At 46.4% G+C, this 20,017-nt stretch overlaps 1 protein-coding gene across 3 annotated transcripts in view; it reads right to left on the reverse strand.

The window, feature by feature from the left end:
• The window catches only part of ATP11C (ATPase phospholipid transporting 11C (ATP11C blood group)), a 213,081-nt gene that overhangs the window by 62,842 nt on the left and 130,222 nt on the right, over positions 1-20,017 (reverse strand). For all 3 annotated transcript variants that reach the window (XM_073543577.1, XM_073543576.1, XM_073543578.1), the window contains exons 16-18: positions 19,638-19,711; positions 17,698-17,801; positions 9,040-9,221 (exon numbers count right to left, since the gene is read on the reverse strand). In XM_073543577.1, coding sequence (XP_073399678.1) covers positions 9,040-9,221; positions 17,698-17,801; positions 19,638-19,711 — 360 coding nt within the window. The remainder of the gene's footprint in view (positions 1-9,039; positions 9,222-17,697; positions 17,802-19,637; positions 19,712-20,017) is intronic.

Raw genomic sequence — 20,017 nt, forward strand, 5'->3', positions numbered from 1 at the left:
TTTCTTCATCTGTATTTCCGTGAAAAAAAGGAAAAAAAAAAAAAAAACGGAAGAAAAAAGGTGTGCCTCCTTGCGACACTAAGCAAAAACTGGAGAAGGCTGACGCCGTCCAGGGGTGTATACTGCAGAGGAGGAGCCAAAGTTAATCTTTTTCAGATTATGCATAGTGTCGCCTCCTAGTGGACAGCAGCATAACACCAAGGTTCTGTGTCCCCCAATTAGGCGACGACAGAGTAAAAAGCAAATTTTACACTTCTGCTGTATTCTTTTGTTTGTATATTATGCAGCTGGCTGTTTAGAGATGAGCTAAACTGAACAGAAAAGTTCAGAATTCATACCGGACAGTTAGTGTCCGGTGATAAATGCCGAGCACTGAGGTTTCTTAGGAGAGATAGAGAGAGTGAGACAGGGAAAGTGAAAGCGAGTATATTTTCCAGCTCTTAAGTTTGGGTCTCCATTGTTTTCAATGGGGTTCGGTTCGGGTTCTGGTTCTCAAACCAAACTTTGGAATAAAGAAAAAAGGGGAAAAAGTCAGCTCACCCATTTACAGACCATCGCAAGGATACCAGTAGTGCCACATAGAAATATGTTCAGAAAGGAGGAGCAATTCAGCGTAGCGATGTTCAGTAAAATGTAAACTTATATTAGTAGAAAAGCATTGCAATGAATAAGGATCTCTATCCGAAACACGTTTGCCCATAACTCCCTGGTGCGGTTGTGACATTGAATTATCCATTTTATGCTTTTCTACTAATAAAAATTAACATTTTGCTAAAGACCACTATGCTGGATTGCTCCTCCTTTCCCAAACTTCCACGATTCCACTCTTCCCTCCTCTTGGTCACCCTTACTTTATTCTGTTCCGAGGTGTATATATACACGTATATATACACAGGGTGGGCCATTTTTATATGGATACACCTGGGTGGGCCATTTATAAAGTTGGATCCAAAATGGCCGACTTCAAAATGGCCGCCGTGGTCACCACCCATCTTGAAAAGTTTTCCCCCTCTCAGATACTTAATGTGCCACAAACAGGAAGTTGATATCACCAACCATTCCCATTTTATTTAGGTGGATCCATATAGATGGCCCACCCTGTATATATGCTCTCTGATCACATGTTTGGTGTTCAGGATATTTAATGTTCTGTAGGACTATCTAAGCTACCATACCCCCTGAGGAAGCAAGAGCAAAACTTTGCATGGTGCATAACATTATGGGTAAGAGCATTTTTGCTATATACACAAAAAAATACAAATGGCTGAATTAAATAATAGTGTACTGATTTGATAAAAGGTAATTGTAAAAGCAGATAAAAAACAATTGTAGTAACCGAGTGTGTGTGTGTTTATGTATGTCTCTGTATATACACACACACACTCTCCGTTAATACAATTGTTTTTTATCTGCCCTTACAATGACTTTTTATCAAATCAGTAGACTATTATGTAATTCAGCGATTTAATCTGGCATTTTTGCACCCATTATACAGCATTCACTGTTAGGTTATCCAGTCCCCTGAGGGGATCATACAAGCCATTTACTGTATATAACAAAGTCCATGCTGCACGGAGAAGAATTTATATTTCCATAATACCAAATACAAGCCTTATGAAAATGTGGTTGTTCTGTTAACAGGGTTTTGGGATGATGATCATGAAATCCCCAAGATGTCAAAATCTGATGACATTCATTTGGACACCTTTTGGTTTAATAGTACAGTATGAGAGAAATCAAAATGGATAGCAGTATCTTATTCAATTAATTGGAAAATCAGCAGCCAGCAATCAATACACCATGAGCTTCACGAGTAACGAGTGAAAACAAGGGCTCGGCGGTGCAGCTACACCGCACTAGTACTGCAGTATCTCCGGCCACACAGGGCTTATTAATAAAGCCAATATCTGCTCAGCGAGTCGATCAGGAAACACAAAGCAGAGAGATGGTTGTTCAGTTTTTATTACTGAAAAATACATAATATATGATAAAAATATACCCTGACTTATGTGCATTAGTCATCGCTATGAGAGCCAAGACGCAGATCTGTAAGGAGTGACATCATGGGGTGTGACCCTCCGCTGGCCCAGATGTCATTAGTCTGATGAGGTCATTAGCCTGGCAGCGGAGCGGTGTGCCGCCCAGGAGAATATCCGGTCATTACACAGACACTGGAGAATATCAGAATGTAAGACAGAATGTGATTTGGTCAATTTGTCCATGTTCTAAATATGTGGGGTTGGAGAAACCCTTCAGAGTGGGACATCTGCACCATCTAACACTTTTCAACAAGTTCAAAGTACTGCACAGCTGAGAGCATTTTTATAGGAACAGGACGCCATTGCACTTAGAAATGAATGAGCTTAGGCAGCGGAAGAAGTAGGCATTTGGTGCACATATACACCGGGCTTAAATGTAGATTATAAGGGTATGTTCCCACGGGCAGAAAGCAGCAGCGCTTTGGACACAGCACATGTCCGCTCCATCCAAAGCGCTCCTGTCTATTGAACGCAGGTGATTCTGCATGTGTTCATTGAACCGTGCGAATCACTGTGTCCTATACATTGTAAGGGTGACTTTATCTTGCGGAGACAGAGCTTCTCTGCAAGATAAATAGACATGCTGCGGTCTGGAGAGACGTGCCACATGTGCGTATACGTAGGGAAGCTGGAGGCGTCCCTGCACGCACAGCGTACAACCGGCAGCGTTTACTGATCGTGGCAACATTCCCTTACAGCCGTCCATTTACATAACCTGTCACACAAACCACCTGAATCAGGAGAGAAATCTATGGCATGATCCTGTGTGAGCCCACCATACTTATTCATTTACATAGGAGCTGTGGGGGGAATTTAGCAATGGATCCAAGAAAAGTCTCTTTTTGCCATTTTGCGCTACACTTACCACTTTTTAGTAGTGACAGGGAAGGTATGCTGGATGAAATTAAAAGTAGCGGATACGCCCTTCACAGCTCAACTATAATTTATGCCAGGAATTTGGTACAAATACTCTGGTTTAGGGCTGGCATAAATTCCTACACTTTTGGCACACAGAACGACATAGCCGAGCTTCTGGGGTCTCATTTTGATTTATCTAGCCATCTACAGGGTGGGCCATGTATATGGATACACTTAAAGAAAATGGGAATGGTTGGTGATATCAACTTCCTGTTTGTGGCACATTAGTATATGGGAGGGGGGAAACTTTCAAGATGTGTAGTGGCCATTTTGATGTCAGCCATTTTTGATCAAACTTCGGTGTAAACTGAGGGTCCTGTTCCAATTTTTGCTTTGCCCATTCTGCAAATTCTGGGCGCAGATCTGACATCAGTCGAATATCCCTTCAGTGGATATTAGCTACTCACAAATGGCACCCTTACAAAATCCAGCTGCTGCAGCATTTCAACGAGGATGACCCAGATCGGCACCCTGAATGTGCAGAATGTTTGCACTGGCCATGGGTCCCACTGAGTCCCATGTCCTTTCTCTCCCGGAGCGAGATGAACTTTTTTGCCGGTATGGGCAACTGAATAAATTCTTTACCAAGTCTGCAGCCCGATCCTTCACTGCTCCTCCCACCATTGTGGTCTCCAATGAACTGTTTGCTCAGCTTGAGGCTGACATTCCTTAAGTTAAACCCCTCTCGGCGCCACCAAGATATCATGGGGATCCTGAGCAGTATCGTGCCTTCTTGGAACAGTGCTTATGGTACTTCCAATGGCATTCTCTCTTCTTTGCCACTGATCGGGTAAAGGTAGGACTGCTAATGACCAACCTAACAGGAGATGCCTTGGAGTGGCTTAACCCACTCTGGGAAGCAGGGGATTCCATCACCTCGAGTCTTCCAGCCTTCATGGTGGCCTTCTGCAAAGCCTTCCACAAGCCTAGTACCGTGCCTCCTGAGAAGTCTTCCCCCCCAAACTTCCAGAAACGGACCAGACAAAGAAAACCTGAGGGTAAATCGTTTCAACCCCCTGTGACTGTCCCCGACACTCCTGTTCCACAGCCTGCCAAGCCGGCCTCCATTGCAAGATCCAAGAGGTCTAATAAAAAGGGGCTGGCAGACTTGCAGTCGGAATCTGCTCTTGTGAAGGAACATCCTGACGGTCTATGCCCTGTGAAGCCCATGACGGTTTCTCTGCCCTCCGGGAGCTTTTGTGTGTTTAAGGCTACTTTCACACGTCCGTCGGTGGCATTCCGGCTCCGTGCGGCAAAAAGATGGAGTGCCGGATCCAGCCGTGAATGGAGGGACCGGAAGTATATGCGGCGCATCTTACGGCGCCTGACACAGCTATGTTGCGGAGTCGCCGGGGAAGAAAAGGATCCACGAGCCAGTGAACAGGGTATGAAAAAGAGAGAACGGGGTATGAAAGAGAGAGAGAGAACGGGGTATGAAAGAGAGAGAGAGAGAACGGGGTATGAAAGAGAGAGAGAACGGGGTATGAAAGAGAGAGAGAGAGAACGGGGTATGAAAGACAGAGAGAGAGAACGGGGTATGAAAGACAGAGAGAGAGAACGGGGTATGAAAGAGAGAGAGAGATATCCGGGCATGCGCACAGGGTAAAACCGTGCATGCGGTGGCCGGATCAGGTAGAAGCCTGATCCGGCGGCCGGAATGTGCCATAGCGTAACATTGTCCCGCAGAGCCGGGAGGGCCGCATCCGGCCATGTCCGGCTTTTTTCGCCGGACAAAAAAACGCTGCAGCACCCGTCCTGTCCGGCCGCCGGACAGAGGAATTCAGCCGGATCCGGTAAAAACCGGAACAAACGGAAGCACATGCGGCGCGATCCGGCGCATGTGCTTCTCAATGACAAAAAAACGCATCCGGCGGTAAAAAAAAACGGATCCGTTTTTTTACACACATGCCGGATTGTGCCTGACAGCACAAACCGGATGTGTGAAAGAGGCCTAAGCCGCCAACCCTGCGGAGTCAGTGTGTGGTCTCTGTCGTACAGCTCCCGAAGTCAGCGTGGGCGTTGTCTCGAGGTGGCTGAGCACAGTCTAGTCCTGTGTTTGAGAACAGTCTAGTCCTGCAAGGACAACTACAGCTCCAGGTCAGAGCTTTATACACAAAGAAGTTTTTTCTTCCACTTGCTGACTGGTATGCCCATGGGTCATTCTGAACCAGATATTCTAGTACTGATTTATGTCTGGAGACCCAGCAAGGTGCTTCGCTTGAAACAACCAAGTGACAAAAGGTGTCTGGTACCCTTGCATCAGAGTCAGTCAGCAGTCTCATCGTCTTCATCTAGTCTGCTGGACGCCGAGTCCAGGTGTGATGACTTCTCCGAAGAGGGGTAAGTGGAGGCATTCTCTTCACACGTCTCGAGCGACTATACCAGTGACATGCCCTCAGGATTGTTTTCCCACTGATAAAAGGTTGAAGATGGATCCTGAGTGTATGTCCTCGGCTCCTCTATGGCCAGTGGGTGAAGGTTCCAAGACTGAGCATTACTCTTCCACTAACCTCAAAGAGGTGGTCCAGTTTTTTCTTGAGTAACAGGCTGAATGGCTCCCTGTATGTACGCCTCCAGCTTCCATGTGGCAGGTGGATGAAGAGGTTAGAACAGTGGCCTACGTATCTCCGTTTTTCACCCACCTGGAGGAGGTGGTCAAATTTTCTGTTGGACTTAGTGAAGGTGTTTTAAGTTTCCGGCTGCCGGTTGATGTTGAAGTCAAGACAGAAGCTCCCAACTTACTGCTTTCTGTCTACCAGGTGAAAGAGATCCTGGCCCTTGTATCTTCAGTGTGGGAAGCTAACCTTGCTGGGCACCAAGAAACTTGGCACTATGATTCCTGCTGGCACGCCTACTCCACCCTACCTGAAGGATGTCGTGTCAGTCTGGACCGTGTGTGGTCCCACACTCCTTCTGCAAGTCATTTTTGCAGGCTTGAGGAAGAGGGGCCGTAAAGTGGGGGGTACTGTAACAACCGTGCTGGCATTGCTGCATGGCCTCCCATCCCCCACTCACCAACTTGCTCACTGCTCCAGGCCATGCTGTGATTTCTGTCTACTGCCAGCTCCATGTTCTGTGCCTCTTGTCTCCTCTCTGCTCTGTGCATGTTTCCTGGCTGTGTGTATAGGGGGGCGGCGCCAGAACTCTCTGGTTCATATGGAATGTGCACCTGCCTGATGGGTCCCTGGCCAATCACCAAGAGCCCTCTAGTATTTAGGGCAGCTGCTACCAATAGACTGCAATGTGTTAACTCAGTTTCTTGCTGCTGAGTAAGCCAAGCCCTGTTATTGTGAGTTCATTTTCCCCTTCACTACTGAGGCCCAAGGAACTCCCTCTTCTGGTGAAGAAAGGTAGTGAGCCTGATTGTCAAACACCTGGGGCTGATGATGATGACTGGCTGAGTGGAGTTAATGACTGGATATAAGGCTGCCGACGCCCTTCTGGCCTGCGGGTGATTTCTCTGTGGACTTCTAGGAAACCAGTCTGATTCCTGCTCATCTAAAGCTAAGATTTCTGCTTTGTCTTTTTGCATTAGTGTTTTGTTTTCCTTGCTTTTCTGGATTCTGCCATTCCCTGCTGGGGTGAGCTGAATCTCCTTTTGCCTGTTGCTCTGTCTTCAGAATATTCCTGAGTACTGACATAGCTTTTTTGAAGCCTAGCGTCTTCAGGGCCTTTTTTACTGTCAGTTTGTTGGCTCTTATTTTCATAGGGTTTTTCACGGATTGCAGACAGCAGCCTTCCTGTCCTTTCCTATCTAAGCTAGCGTGGGCCCCATCTTCAGTCTATCTTTCTGTCTGTGTTTTGTTCTTTCTTCTTGCTTCACCGTCATTATATGTGGGGGGCTGCCTTTTGCTTTGGGGTCTGCTCTGGGGCAGTTTAGATTTCCCTTTCTGTCTTTAGGCTATGTAGTCCTCCGGCTGTGATCGAGGGGCCTAGGGCATCGTAGGAGCCCCCCACGGCTACTGCTAGTTGTGTTGATAGGTTCAGGGGTCTGCAATCCGATAGCTGCCAACTTCTCTGGTTTTCTGGACTTAGCTAGCATTTCTATTTTTGCCTCCTACGGTGACTCAATCATAACACCCTGTCCTATGTCTCGCCTTCTCTGGAGGCTTTACTCCTAGCGTTGCCTAGTACCTCTCTGTCTACCCTCCAGGAGGCAAAATATCTAAGTCCCTGTGCTATTACTCCTTGCCTTGTCTTGGTCTAAGCCTTGCTTTGTATCGGAGTATACATCGGTCCCTGTACTTTGTCTCGTACTATTTCTGTCACGGGCAGTAGGAGGAAAACGGGAGACGTGGAACCTGGGCCCCTGAAGTGCCCCTCAGGCTAAGGGGGTGCCCTGACTCTCCTTAACTTGGGGGTACAATTGATGGTAGTGAGGCCCAAGTCCCCGACCTGTCCCTCTCTCCTGTTTAGCCCTGAGCTCATCCCACAACCCCCTTCCCAGGAGATGAGACAGGGAATAAAGTGAACTGCACCAAATAACACACAAGGAAAAATAAAACAGACGCCACGGGGTTAAAGCAACTAAAAACCCAAACTTAGCTTTATCTGCTGCCAATGCTCCAAGCAGCAGAGAAAGGCACCTGATCAGCGTCCAGCAGCAACTCCACTGCTCCAGAAAAGCTGAACCCCCCTTTCCACCAAGTAGGTCCAGTCTTCACCAAGGTTGGTTAGCAAATGACCAGTATTACCAACAATGGCCTACAGCACCTGATGACCTTTTATAGGAAGGAGGGGGGTGGTCATCACCTGCTGGCTAATTAAACATGTAGTAACACCAGCAGCCACGGAGGGGCAAACCAGCAGCAGAGCAACTACAGTTGTAGTAACACCAGCGGCCACCGGGAGCAAAAACTCATATTAACCCCCCAGGGCCTGAAAGGAAAAAGGTTTCTATAAGAGAATCCTGACTGCCACAGATCTAAAAATGGATCATGACCGTTTCCCTGTCTGAACTCTGTCCTACCTTTATCTCTGTCTCCTTGTCTGTGGCTTCTTTCCTTGCTGTGTCTTTCCTTGTGTCCTCCCTGTTTGTGCTCTGTACCCTCGCAAGCTCTGCCTGCTCTATAGCCTTGCAGGCTCTGCCTGCTCCGTAGCCTTGCAGGCTCTGCCTGCTCCATAGCCTTGCAGGCTCTGCCTGCTCCATAGCCTTGCAGGCTCTGCCTGTACTTTGCACACTTGCGGCCCTCCTCCTGTGTGAACAGGTCCAAACCTGTCCAGTCATACTCCACTCTTTCCTATCAGTACCCGTATCTGCACCTCCTGTGTGAACAGGTCCACACCTGTCCCGTCATACTCCACTCCCACATATCAGTACCCGTACCTGCACCTCCTGTGTGACCAGGTTCAAACCAGTCACGTCATACTCCTCTCTCCTTCCAGCCTGCTCCAGTACCTGCATCTGCTGTGTGAACAGGTCTCTACCTGTTCTTTCACACAAGACACCTGCCCAGTGTCTCAGCCGTGCCTGCCTGGGTACCAGTCGCACCTGTCCAAGTGTCTTGTCCCCAAGTGGGATCAGCAGCCACAGTCAGACACCACCCTGGAATGGCACCTGGCAGCTACCTGCCGCACAAGCCTGACCTCACCATCAGAGGCTCCACCGAAGACCGAGGTAGCTGACATAGTCACGCCCCTTCCAGGGAGTCTGGTTTGTGACACAGAGGAGCCACAACCCCCCAGCTCACGCCATCCTGCCCAGGCGCAAGCGTGACACCCATATACTAATGTGCCACAAACAGGAAGTTAATATCACCAAGCATTCCCATTTTATTGACGTGTATCCATATACATGGTCCACCCTGTAGATTTTTTTCCCCCTCAGGCGTCAAAATGTCAGAGAAACTGATGCAGGAATTAATCCCATTGATGTCAATGGGATTGATCCTAAAAGGGGCACATCAGTTGTTGCACCGGATGGGTTTAGATGAGAATCAGAAAATGCTAAACGCAGCTGTAACCGGTAGAGGTGTAAGTTACTGACATATGGACACTCTCCATGGCGGACTCCATTGCTGGACCTGCCAGATCCCCACACATAGTATAGTACATTGTTTGTCATGTTTCATACACAACTCACCTGTCCTCTACAGCGGTGGCTCCAAGTAAGTGCATGCCGTCTTCTATGTCATCAAACACCCGGGCCAACTTCTCTTCTCTCTCCTGTAATGCCATTTTCGCCTCATCCAGCTGTTTGTTCATTTTGTCATACTCCTCTTGGCTGAGTTCTTTATATGCTACACAGAGGGTCCGGTATCCTTCCTAAAAACATCACAAAACGGGGATTGTTCAATGGCGAAGAATGCACTGAATACAGCTGTCTGTAGTCAGCAAGTAATTGGAACTGCTTTAGAGAAGATATCAAAAAATGCCAAGTAATTCACTGACACAATGCCATTATAAGAAATACTTCTTCTAGCAATGTGCAAAGCTGTCGGCAGAATACAGGCTGCTGTTTACAGTCATCTATAGTCTGCCACTGAAATCTAAGTCCAGATTGCAGTAACACAGAATTTCCCTGAGGATTATCAAGGTCTGATGATCTGTCAAATGAGAGTCCATTGGAACACTCATCCCCGATCTCAGCCCGATGTAAACACGTCCATATCAAGTATGGTTTGTTGGCAGCACGTTCACTTGTATAAACAGATAATAGAAACTGTACGGAGACAAACGTCTGAACTAATGAAGAATCGAGAGCGTAAGGCTGTGTGCACACGCTGCGGATTTTCAAAATCCGCAGATAAACCCGCAGGTCAAAAGACCTGCGGTTTTACCTGCGGATTATCCTGTGGTTTTGCCCTGAGGTTTATCATCTCCACAATGGAGGAGATGGTAAACTGCTGCGAAATCCGCAGAAAGAACTGACATGTCAATTCTTTCTGCGGTTTAGAAACTGCAGAAATTCCGCGTGGAAAATTCCACAGCATCTGCACTGCGGTTTCCATTTCCCATAGAGAATAATGGTACCGTACACTGCAGCAGAATCCGCAGTGTTTGCACACACCTTTACTTTGCACTTTCACAAAGATTGCTCCATGTTAGTAGAGATGTAACAAGTGCCAATCGACATGTCACGGCCTCAATTGGCACTCATTATGGGCAGATTACTTGCCTGTGTATATGGACCATATTGTAACGTTACTGTCAGCATCTTATCATACAGAAAATGCACAGTAGCCAGCTGTCAATCACTGAGAGGAGTCCGCTCTCATAACCAAGCGTCCGGTGACTTCTCCAAAAGCTCCTTACACAGGACAGAGTCTGACGCCAGATCCACTTTTGCTCATTATTTTGGCAGTTTTCCTGACTCACACAAGTGACTGCTTCTTATATTCCTATCTACAGAAACTCATGAAATACCCTGTAGTTAATGCAGAAGCAAAAAAACTTTCCTGCTCACTTATTTTGGCTACCAACAGTAGGATTGGAAGAAAATAAAAAAAATATGCACTAAGGGGATGGATGCTGAAAAGGTGCTGTGCAGTAAGCGTGTGCTTATCTACAAAGTTACAATCCTGTCTAATACGCCTATAATATTAATACATATCTCAGGGCTGCGGAGTCCGAGTCGTAGAGTCGGTGTCCATTTATAAAATGAACAAGTTCCAAAAATACATAAATTAAATAAATTGGGGAAAGCAGTACAATACAGCGCTGTAAATGTTTTCATAATTTAGGAAAGTTATGAAATGTTCTATAAATGTATTTTCTGTTCCTGATCAAAGGATCTGGGCTTTTAGCTTATATCAATCTGTGCTGCACTTTATGTACATGCTCAGTAGTGACCAGTGCTGTGGAGTCATAGATGAGATGAATATGTGCTGCTCTTTATGCACATGCTCAGTAGTGACCAGGGCTGTGGAGTCGTAGATGAGATGAATCTGTGCTGCCCTTTATGTACATGCTCAGTAGTGACCAGTGCTGTGGAGTCATAGATGAGATGAATCTGTGCTGCACTTTATGTACATGCTCAGTAGTGACCAGTGCTGTGGAGTCATAGATGAGATGAATCTGTGCTGCACTTTATGTACATGCTCAGTAGTGACCAGTGCAGTGGAGTCATAGATGAGATGAATCTGTGCTGCACTTTATGTACAGGCTCAGTAGTGACCAGTGCTGTGGAGTCGTAGTTGAGATGAATCTGTGCTGCACTTTATGCACATGCTCAGTAGTGACCAGTGCTGTGGAGATGTAGATGAGATGAATCTGTGCTGCACTTTATGTATATGCTCAGTAGTGACCAGTGCTGTGGAATTGTAGTTGAGATGAATCTGTGCTTCACTTTATGTATATGCTCAGCAGTGACCAGTGCTGTGGCGTCATAGGGGAGATGAATCTGTGCTGCACTTTATGTACATGCTCAATAGTGAGGCAGTGCTGTGGAGATGTAGATGAGATGAATCTGTGCTACACTTTATGTACATGCTCAGTAGTGAGGCAGTGCTGTGGGGTCATAGATGAGATGAATCTGTGCTGCACTTTATGTACATGCTCAGTAGTGACCAGTGCTGTGGAGTCGTAGATGAGATGAATCTGTGCTGCCCTTTATGTACATGCTCAGTAGTGACCAGTGCTGTGGAGTCATAGATGAGATGAATATGTGCTGCACTTTATGCACATGCTCAGTAGTGACCAGTGCTGTGGAGTTGTAGTTGAGATGAATCTGTGCTGCACTTTATGTATATGCTCAGTAGTGACCAGTGCTGTGGAGTCATAGTGTAGATGAATCTGTGCTGCACTTAATGTACATGCTCAGTAGTGAGGCAATGCTGTGGAGATGTAGATGAGATGAATCTGTGCTGCAGTTTATGTATATGCTCTGTAGTGACCAGTTCTGCGAAGTCATAGATGAGATGAATCTGTGCTGCCCTTTATGTACATGCTCAGTAGTGAGGCAGGGCTGTGGGGTCATAGATGAGATGAATCTGTGCTGCAGTTTATGTACATGCTCAGTAGTGAGGCAGTGCTGTGGGGTCGGAGGTGATATGACTCTGTGTTGCACTTTATGCACATGCTCAGTAGTGACCAGTGCTGTGGAGTCGCAGATGAGATGAATCTGTGCTGCCCTTTATGTACATGCTCAGTAGTGACCAGTGCTGTGGGGTCGTAGATGAGATGAATCAGTGCTGCACTTTATGTACATGCTCAGTAGTGAGGTAGTGCTGTGGAGATGTAGATGAGATGAATCTGTGCTGCACTTTATGTACATGCTCAGTAGTGACCAGTGGTGTGGAGTCGTAGATGAGAGGAATCTGTGCTGCACTTTATGTACATGCTCAGTAGTGACCAGTGCTGTGGAGTCATAGTGTAGATGAATCTGTGCTGCACTTTATGTACATGCTCAGTAGTGAGGCAGTGCTGTGGAGATGTAGATGAGATGAATCTGTGCTGCACTTTATGCATATGCTCAGTAGTGATCAGGGCTGTGGAGTCGTAGATGAGATGAATCTGTGCTGCACTTTATGTACATGCTCAGTAGTGACCAGTGCTGTGGAGTCATGGTTGAGATGAATTTGTGCTGCCCTTTATGTACATGCTCAGTAGTGAGGCAGGGCTGTGGGGTCATAGATGAGATGAATCTGTGCTGCACTTTATGCACATGCTCAGTAGTGATCAGTGCTGTGGAGTCATAGGTGAGATGAATCTGTGCTGCCCTTTTTGTACATGCTCAGTAGTGACCAGGGCTGTGGGGTCGTAGATGAGATGAATCTGTGCTGCACTTTATGTACATGCTCAGTAGTGAGGCAGTGCTGTGGGGTCGGAGGTGAGATGACTCTGTGCTGCACTTTATGCACATGCTCAGTAGTGACCAGTGGTGTGGAGTCGTAGATGAGATGAATCTGTGATGCCCTTTATGTACATGCTCAGTAGTGAGGCAGTGCTGTGGGGTTGTAGAGGAGATGAATCTGTGATGCCCTTTATGTACATGCTCAGTAGTGACCAGTGCTGTGGAGTCATGGTTGAGCTGAATCTGTGCTGCACTTTATGTACATGCTCAGTAGTGACCAGTGCTGTGGAGTCATAGATGAGATGAATATGTGCTGCACTTTATGCACATGCTCAGTAGTGACCAGGGCTGTGGAGTCATAGATGAGATGAATCTGTGCTGCACTTTATGTACATGCTCAGTAGTGACCAGTGCTGTGGAGTTGTAGATGAGATGAATCTGTGCTGCCCTTTATGTACATGCTCAGTAGTGACCAGTGCTGTGGAGTCGTAGATGAGATGAATCTGTGCTGCACTTTATGTACATGCTCAGTAGTGACCAGGGCTGTGGAGTCGTAGATGAGATGAATCTGTGCTGCCCTTTTATGTACATGCTCATTAGTGACCAGTGGTGTGGAGTCATAGATGAGATGAATCTGTGCTGCACTTTATGTACATGCTCAGTAGTGACCAGTGCTGTGGAGCTGTAGATGAGATGAATCTGTGCTGCACTTTATGTACATGCTCAGTAGTGACCAGTGCTGTGGAGTCGTAGATGAGATGAATCTGTGCTGCCCTTTATGTACATGCTCAGTAGTGACCAGTGGTGTGGAGTCGTAGATGAGATGAATCTGTGCTGCCCTTTACGTACATGCTCAGTAGTGACCAGTGCTGTGGAGTTGTAGTTGAGATGAATCTGTGCTGCACTTTATGTATATGCTCAGTAGTGACCAGTGCTGTGGAGTCATAGTGTAGATGAATCTGTGCTGCACTTAATGTACATGCTCAGTAGTGAGGCAGTGCTGTGGAGATGTAGATGAGATGAATCTGTGCTGCACTTTATGTATATGCTCTGTAGTGACCAGTTCTGCGAAGTCATAGATGAGATGAATCTGTGCTGCCCTTTATGTACATGCTCAGTAGTGAGGCAGGGCTGTGGGGTCATAGATGAGATGAATCTGTGCTGCAGTTTATGTACATGCTCAGTAGTGAGGCAGTGCTGTGGGGTCGGAGGTGATATGACTCTGTGTTGCACTTTATGCACATGCTCAGTAGTGACCAGTGCTGTGGAGTCGCAGATGAGATGAATCTGTGCTGCCCTTTATGTACATGCTCAGTAGTGACCAGTGCTGTGGGGTCGTAGATGAGATGAATCAGTGCTGCACTTTATGTACATGCTCAGTAGTGAGGTAGTGCTGTGGAGATGTAGATGAGATGAATCTGTGCTGCACTTTATGTACATGCTCAGTAGTGACCAGTGGTGTGGAGTCGTAGATGAGATGAATCTGTGCTGCACTTTATGTACATGCTCAGTAGTGACCAGTGCTGTGGAGTCATAGTGTAGATGAATCTGTGCTGCCCTTTATGTACATGCTCAGTAGTGAGGCAGGGCTGTGGGGTCATAGATGAGATGAATCTGTGCTGCACTTTATGCACATGCTCAGTAGTGATCAGTGCTGTGGAGTCATAGGTGAGATGAATCTGTGCTGCCCTTTTTGTACATGCTCAGTAGTGACCAGGGCTGTGGGGTCGTAGATGAGATGAATCTGTGCTGCACTTTATGTACATGCTCAGTAGTGAGGCAGTGCTGTGGGGTCGGAGGTGAGATGACTCTGTGCTGCACTTTATGCACATGCTCAGTAGTGACCAGTGGTGTGGAGTCGTAGATGAGATGAATCTGTGCTGCACTTTATGTACATGCTCAGTAGTGACCAGTGCTGTGGAGTCGTAGATGAGATGAATCTGTGATGCCCTTTATGTACATGCTCAGTAGTGAGGCAGTGCTGTGGGGTTGTAGAGGAGATGAATCTGTGATGCCCTTTATGTACATGCTCAGTAGTGACCAGTGCTGTGGAGTCATGGTTGAGCTGAATCTGTGCTGCACTTTATGTACATGCTCAGTAGTGACCAGTGCTGTGGAGTCATAGATGAGATGAATATGTGCTGCACTTTATGCACATGCTCAGTAGTGACCAGTGCTGTGGAGTTGTAGATGAGATGAATCTGTGCTGCCCTTTATGTACATGCTCAGTAGTGACCAGTGCTGTGGAGTCGTAGATGAGATGAATCTGTGCTGCACTTTATGTACATGCTCAGTAGTGACCAGGGCTGTGGAGTCGTAGATGAGATGAATCTGTGCTGAATTTTATGTACATGCTCAGTAGTGACCAGTGGTGTGGAGTCATAGATGAGATGAATCTGTGCTGCACTTTATGTACATGCTCAGTAGTGAGGCAGTGCTGTGGAGATGTAGATGAGATGAATCTGTGCTGCACTTTATGTACATGCTCAGTAGTGACCAGGGCTGTGGAGTCATAGATGAGATGAATCTGTGCTGCACTTTATGTACATGCTCAGTAGTGACCAGGGCTGTGGAGTCATAGATGAGATGAATCTGTGCTGCACTTTATGTACATGCTCAGTAGTGTCCAGTGCTGCGGGGTGGTAGATGAGATGAATCTGTGCTGCCCTTTATGCACATGCTCAGTAGTGACCAGTGCTGTGGAGTCATAGATGAGATGAATCTGTGCAGCACTTTATGTACATGCTCAGTAGTGACCAGTGCTGTGGAGTTGTAGATTAGATGAATCTGTGCTGCCCTTTATGTACATGCTCAGTAGTGACCAGTGCTGTGGAGTCGTAGATGAGATGAATCTGTGCTGCACTTTATGTACATGCTCAGTAGTGACCAGGGCTGTGGAGTCGTAGATGAGATGAATCTGTGCTGCATTTTATGTACATGCTCAGTAGTGACCAGTGCTGTGGAGTCATAGCTGAGATGAATCTGTGCTGCACTTTTTGTACATGCTCAGTAGTGACCAGGGCTGTGGAGTCGTAGATGAGATGAATCTGTGCTGCCCTTTTATGTACATGCTCATTAGTGACCAGTGGTGTGGAGTCATAGATGAGATGAATCTGTGCTGCACTTTATGTACATGCTCAGTAGTGACCAGTGCTGTGGAGCTGTAGATGAGATGAATCTGTGCTGCACTTTATGTACATGCTCAGTAGTGAGGCAGTGCTGTGGGGTCGGAGGTGAGATGACTCTGTGCTGCACTTTATGCACATGCTCAGTAGTGACCAGTGGTGTGGAGTCGTAGATGAGATGAATCTGTGCTGCACTTTATGTACATGCTCAGTAGTGACCAGTGCTGTGGAGTCGTAGATGAGATGAATCTGTGATGCCCTTTATGTACATGCTCAGTAGTGAGGCAGTGCTGTGGGGTTGTAGAGGAGATGAATCTGTGATGCCCTTTATGTACATGCTCAGTAGTGACCAGTGCTGTGGAGTCATGGTTGAGCTGAATCTGTGCTGCACTTTATGTACATGCTCAGTAGTGACCAGTGCTGTGGAGTCGTAGATGAGATGAATCTGTGATGCCCTTTATGTACATGCTCAGTAGTGAGGCAGTGCTGTGGGGTTGTAGAGGAGATGAATCTGTGATGCCCTTTATGTACATGCTCAGTAGTGACCAGTGCTGTGGAGTTGTAGATGAGATGAATCTGTGCTGCCCTTTATGTACATGCTCAGTAGTGACCAGTGCTGTGGAGTCGTAGATGAGATGAATCTGTGCTGCACTTTATGTACATGCTCAGTAATGACCAGGGCTGTGGAGTCGTAGATGAGATGAATCTGTGCTGAATTTTATGTACATGCTCAGTAGTGACCAGTGCTGTGGAGTCATAGCTGAGATGAATCTGTGCTGCACTTTATGTACATGCTCAGTAGTGACCAGGGCTGTGGAGCTGTAGATGAGATGAATCTGTGCTGCATTTTATGTACATGCTCAGTAGTGACCAGTGCTGTGGAGTCATAGCTGAGATGAATCTGTGCTGCACTTTTTGTACATGCTCAATAGTGACCAGGGCTGTGGAGTCGTAGATGAGATGAATCTGTGCTGCAGTTTATGTACATGCTCATTAGTGACCAGTGGTGTGGAGTCATAGATGAGATGAATCTGTGCTACACTTTATGTACAGGCTCAGTAGTGACCAGTGCTGTGGAGTCGTAGATGAGATGAATCTGTGCTGCACTTTATGTACATGCTCAGTAGTGAGGCAGTGCTGTGGAGTCATAGATGAGATGAATCTGTGCTGCACTTTATGTACATGCTCAGTAGTGACCAGTGCTGTGGAGTCGTAGATGAGATGAATCTGTGCTGCACTTTATGTACATGCTCAGTAGTGAGGCAGTGCTGTGGAGTCATAGCTGAGATGAATCTGTGCTGCACTTTTTGTACATGCTCAGTAGTGACCAGGGCTGTGGAGTCGTAGAGGAGATGAATCTGTGCTGCACTTTATGTACATGCTCATTAGTGACCAGTGCTGTGGAGTCGTAGATGAGATGAATCTGTGCTGCACTTTATGTACATGCTCAGTAGTGACCAGTGCTGTGGAGTCATAGTTGAGATGAATCTGTGCTGCACTTTATGTACATGCTCAGTAGTGACCAGTGCTGTGGAGTCATAGCTGAGATGAATCTGTGCTGCACTTTTTGTACATGCTCAGTAGTGACCAGGGCTGTGGAGTCGTAGATGAGATGAATCTGTGTTGCACTTTATGTACATGCTCAGTAGTGAGGCAGTGCTGTGGGGTCGTAGATGAGATGAATCTGTGCTGCACTTTATGTACATGCTCAGTAGTGACCAGTGGTGTGGAGTCATAGATGAGATGAATCTGTGCTACACTTTATGTACAGTACATGCTCAGTAGTGACCAGTGCTGTGGAGTTGTGGCATCGGAGGTATGGCTTACCAACTCCACAGCCCTGACATGTCTGGACTTGAGCAAGTATAAAAGTCAAACATACCAACGCATTCTGCTCAACGTGAACCTTAATGCGCTGAACCTCATCCCGGGTCACTCTATGAAACACCGACGAGTCGGCTCCTTTGCAGAAAAGGAAAATTTTGCCTGAAATAAAAAAAAAAAAAAAAAGTGAACAGATCACAAATGTGACTGTAACCAGGATTGTGACACCGAGTCCTAGTGTAAACAATGCATTAAAGGGGTTTTCCAGACAGTTTTGGGAAACTCCTATCCCTCAGCTGCAGTTTATACTGAAATAAAAACAAAGTGATTTATTCACCCTCCTTGGGTCCAGCATGGAGTCTCTACCGCTGATGGCTGCAGCGCTGCAGACAATAATGAGCTCAGTAATTCTTGCCTAGTTGACAGCACGAGCTGCAGACAGCCACCGGGTTCACATGATTAATAATTTTTTTTTTTTTTTAATACACTATTTTATTAAAAATTGTAGAAATAAAGACTAGAATAAAGCACAAGATGAACTGCTAAAAACCTAAGGATCTGCCAGGATCACACCGTAATGCAAATCAGAAACATGGGAAAACATTTAGAAAGCCAATAGCCAATAATATAAGGATACACAATGCTGTAACCCAGGGGGGGAAGTTCTCCAGGAATTTCAAGTGTACCTCTCCTATCACATAAAACCTGCAAAAAAGCATGGTCTCGCTGTCCCGGCCCCACGAACACAGCAAAACTGCTTCTGAGGCACAGTGTCTAATGTATCCAGCAATATTCCTGATTCTCGTGCTCTGTAACCTTTCACTCAGAGAGTGGTTCTTCCTCATCAGCATTCTGTTAGTACTATGGGTGCTGGGACTTCTTTTCCCATCAGATCCCAGCAAAAGTTCCCCTTTTTGGTGGTAGGGGTCTCAGAGGACCCCACTGTCCTGGAAGTTATCACCTGCCATGTGGACAGTTCTTTAATTGCCTATGGCACTCTTTTAGCAGAAAGTTCCATACAACAGACAATAGGGAAATTCATACAGTGCTTTTATTTCTACATCAATTATAATCTGCCATTTTCGTGAATGGGGTCATCAGCGGCCGTCCTGCTTTGCTGGAGCCAATACAGCTCACCTACTGACTCCTCTGTAAGGCGAAGGTCAGAACTATGAGGGAAACACCATGACACAAGCGATTGATTGCCTACAGTCACTGAAGCATTTTAAGTGCTGAGTTGTTTGCATTTTCTATCTTGTGGATAGGCGACAGCTTCTCATTACTGGAATATCCCTTTCAGGACTGGTTGCTGTATTAAAGGGAATCTGTCACCCCTTTTTTGAGATATCATATAATGCTATCATTCAGTTGTGTGTCACATAAGGATTCTCTTAGTACTTTTGCTTCCCCCTGACCCAGCACCTTTCATGCATAAATACCTTTTTTATATCGGTTCAGATGTATGTAAACTGCCGCTGTCCTGTCCGATGGGCGGGGCTTATTCACCTGCTCCCCCCCCTCCCTGTCTTGCTCTACACAAGAAGAAATGCGCAGAGCAAGACAGGGAGGGGGGGAGCAGGTGAATAAGCCCCGCCCATCGGACAGGACAGCGGCAGTTTACATACATCTGAACCGATATAAAAAAGGTATTTATGCATGAAAGGTGCGGGGTCAGGGGGAAGCAAAAGTACTAAGAGAATCCTTATGTGACACACAACTGAATGATAGCATTATATGATATCTCAAAAAAGGGGTGACAGACTCCCTTTAAAGATCTTTCTTAAGATAACACAATCATTTTTTTTTTATTTTAAAGCAACTATTATACATCTATAGGACCCAAAAAAAACCAACCCAACCTGGCAATGTGGTCAGCTGAACACGTGATCAGGGCTGTTTGTATTGTGCCAATCCCTATGCCAATGTTTGATTAACAGAAGAGTTTCCTTCTCCATAATGATGACGAGTATTACGTGCATTGATACTCCCCAGATCTACCTGTGTTTGTCCTAACGAGCACACTCATTCTCCGCCTCACCGGATCAAAGTTCAGCACGTGCAGAAGCTCGTACCTGGTAATAAAAGCAGAAACATTTATCAGTACAGGCAGAGGTTATACAAAGCAAACATGTCAACCTTCAAGCAATGCAGATATACACTGTCTAGAATTTAGGGGGGTTGTCCGAGCATATAATATTGATGATCTATCAATAGATTGGCGGGACTTTGACACCTGATGCCAGTCTGCAGCTTTCCCATAGAGAACAAAGGAGCACTCAGCCGCACGAGCGTCCCTGTGTATAGGAGTGAAGGTCGAGGTGGCTGAAGCATCGATTGTCCAACAGCCATCTAAATGTGTATCGCCAACTTTAGACCTC

This window comes from Dendrobates tinctorius, unplaced genomic scaffold (assembly GCF_039654945.1).
Source record: "Dendrobates tinctorius isolate UK_male_01 unplaced genomic scaffold, ASM3965494v1 ptg000133l, whole genome shotgun sequence".
Taxonomy (NCBI): domain Eukaryota; kingdom Metazoa; phylum Chordata; class Amphibia; order Anura; family Dendrobatidae; genus Dendrobates; species Dendrobates tinctorius.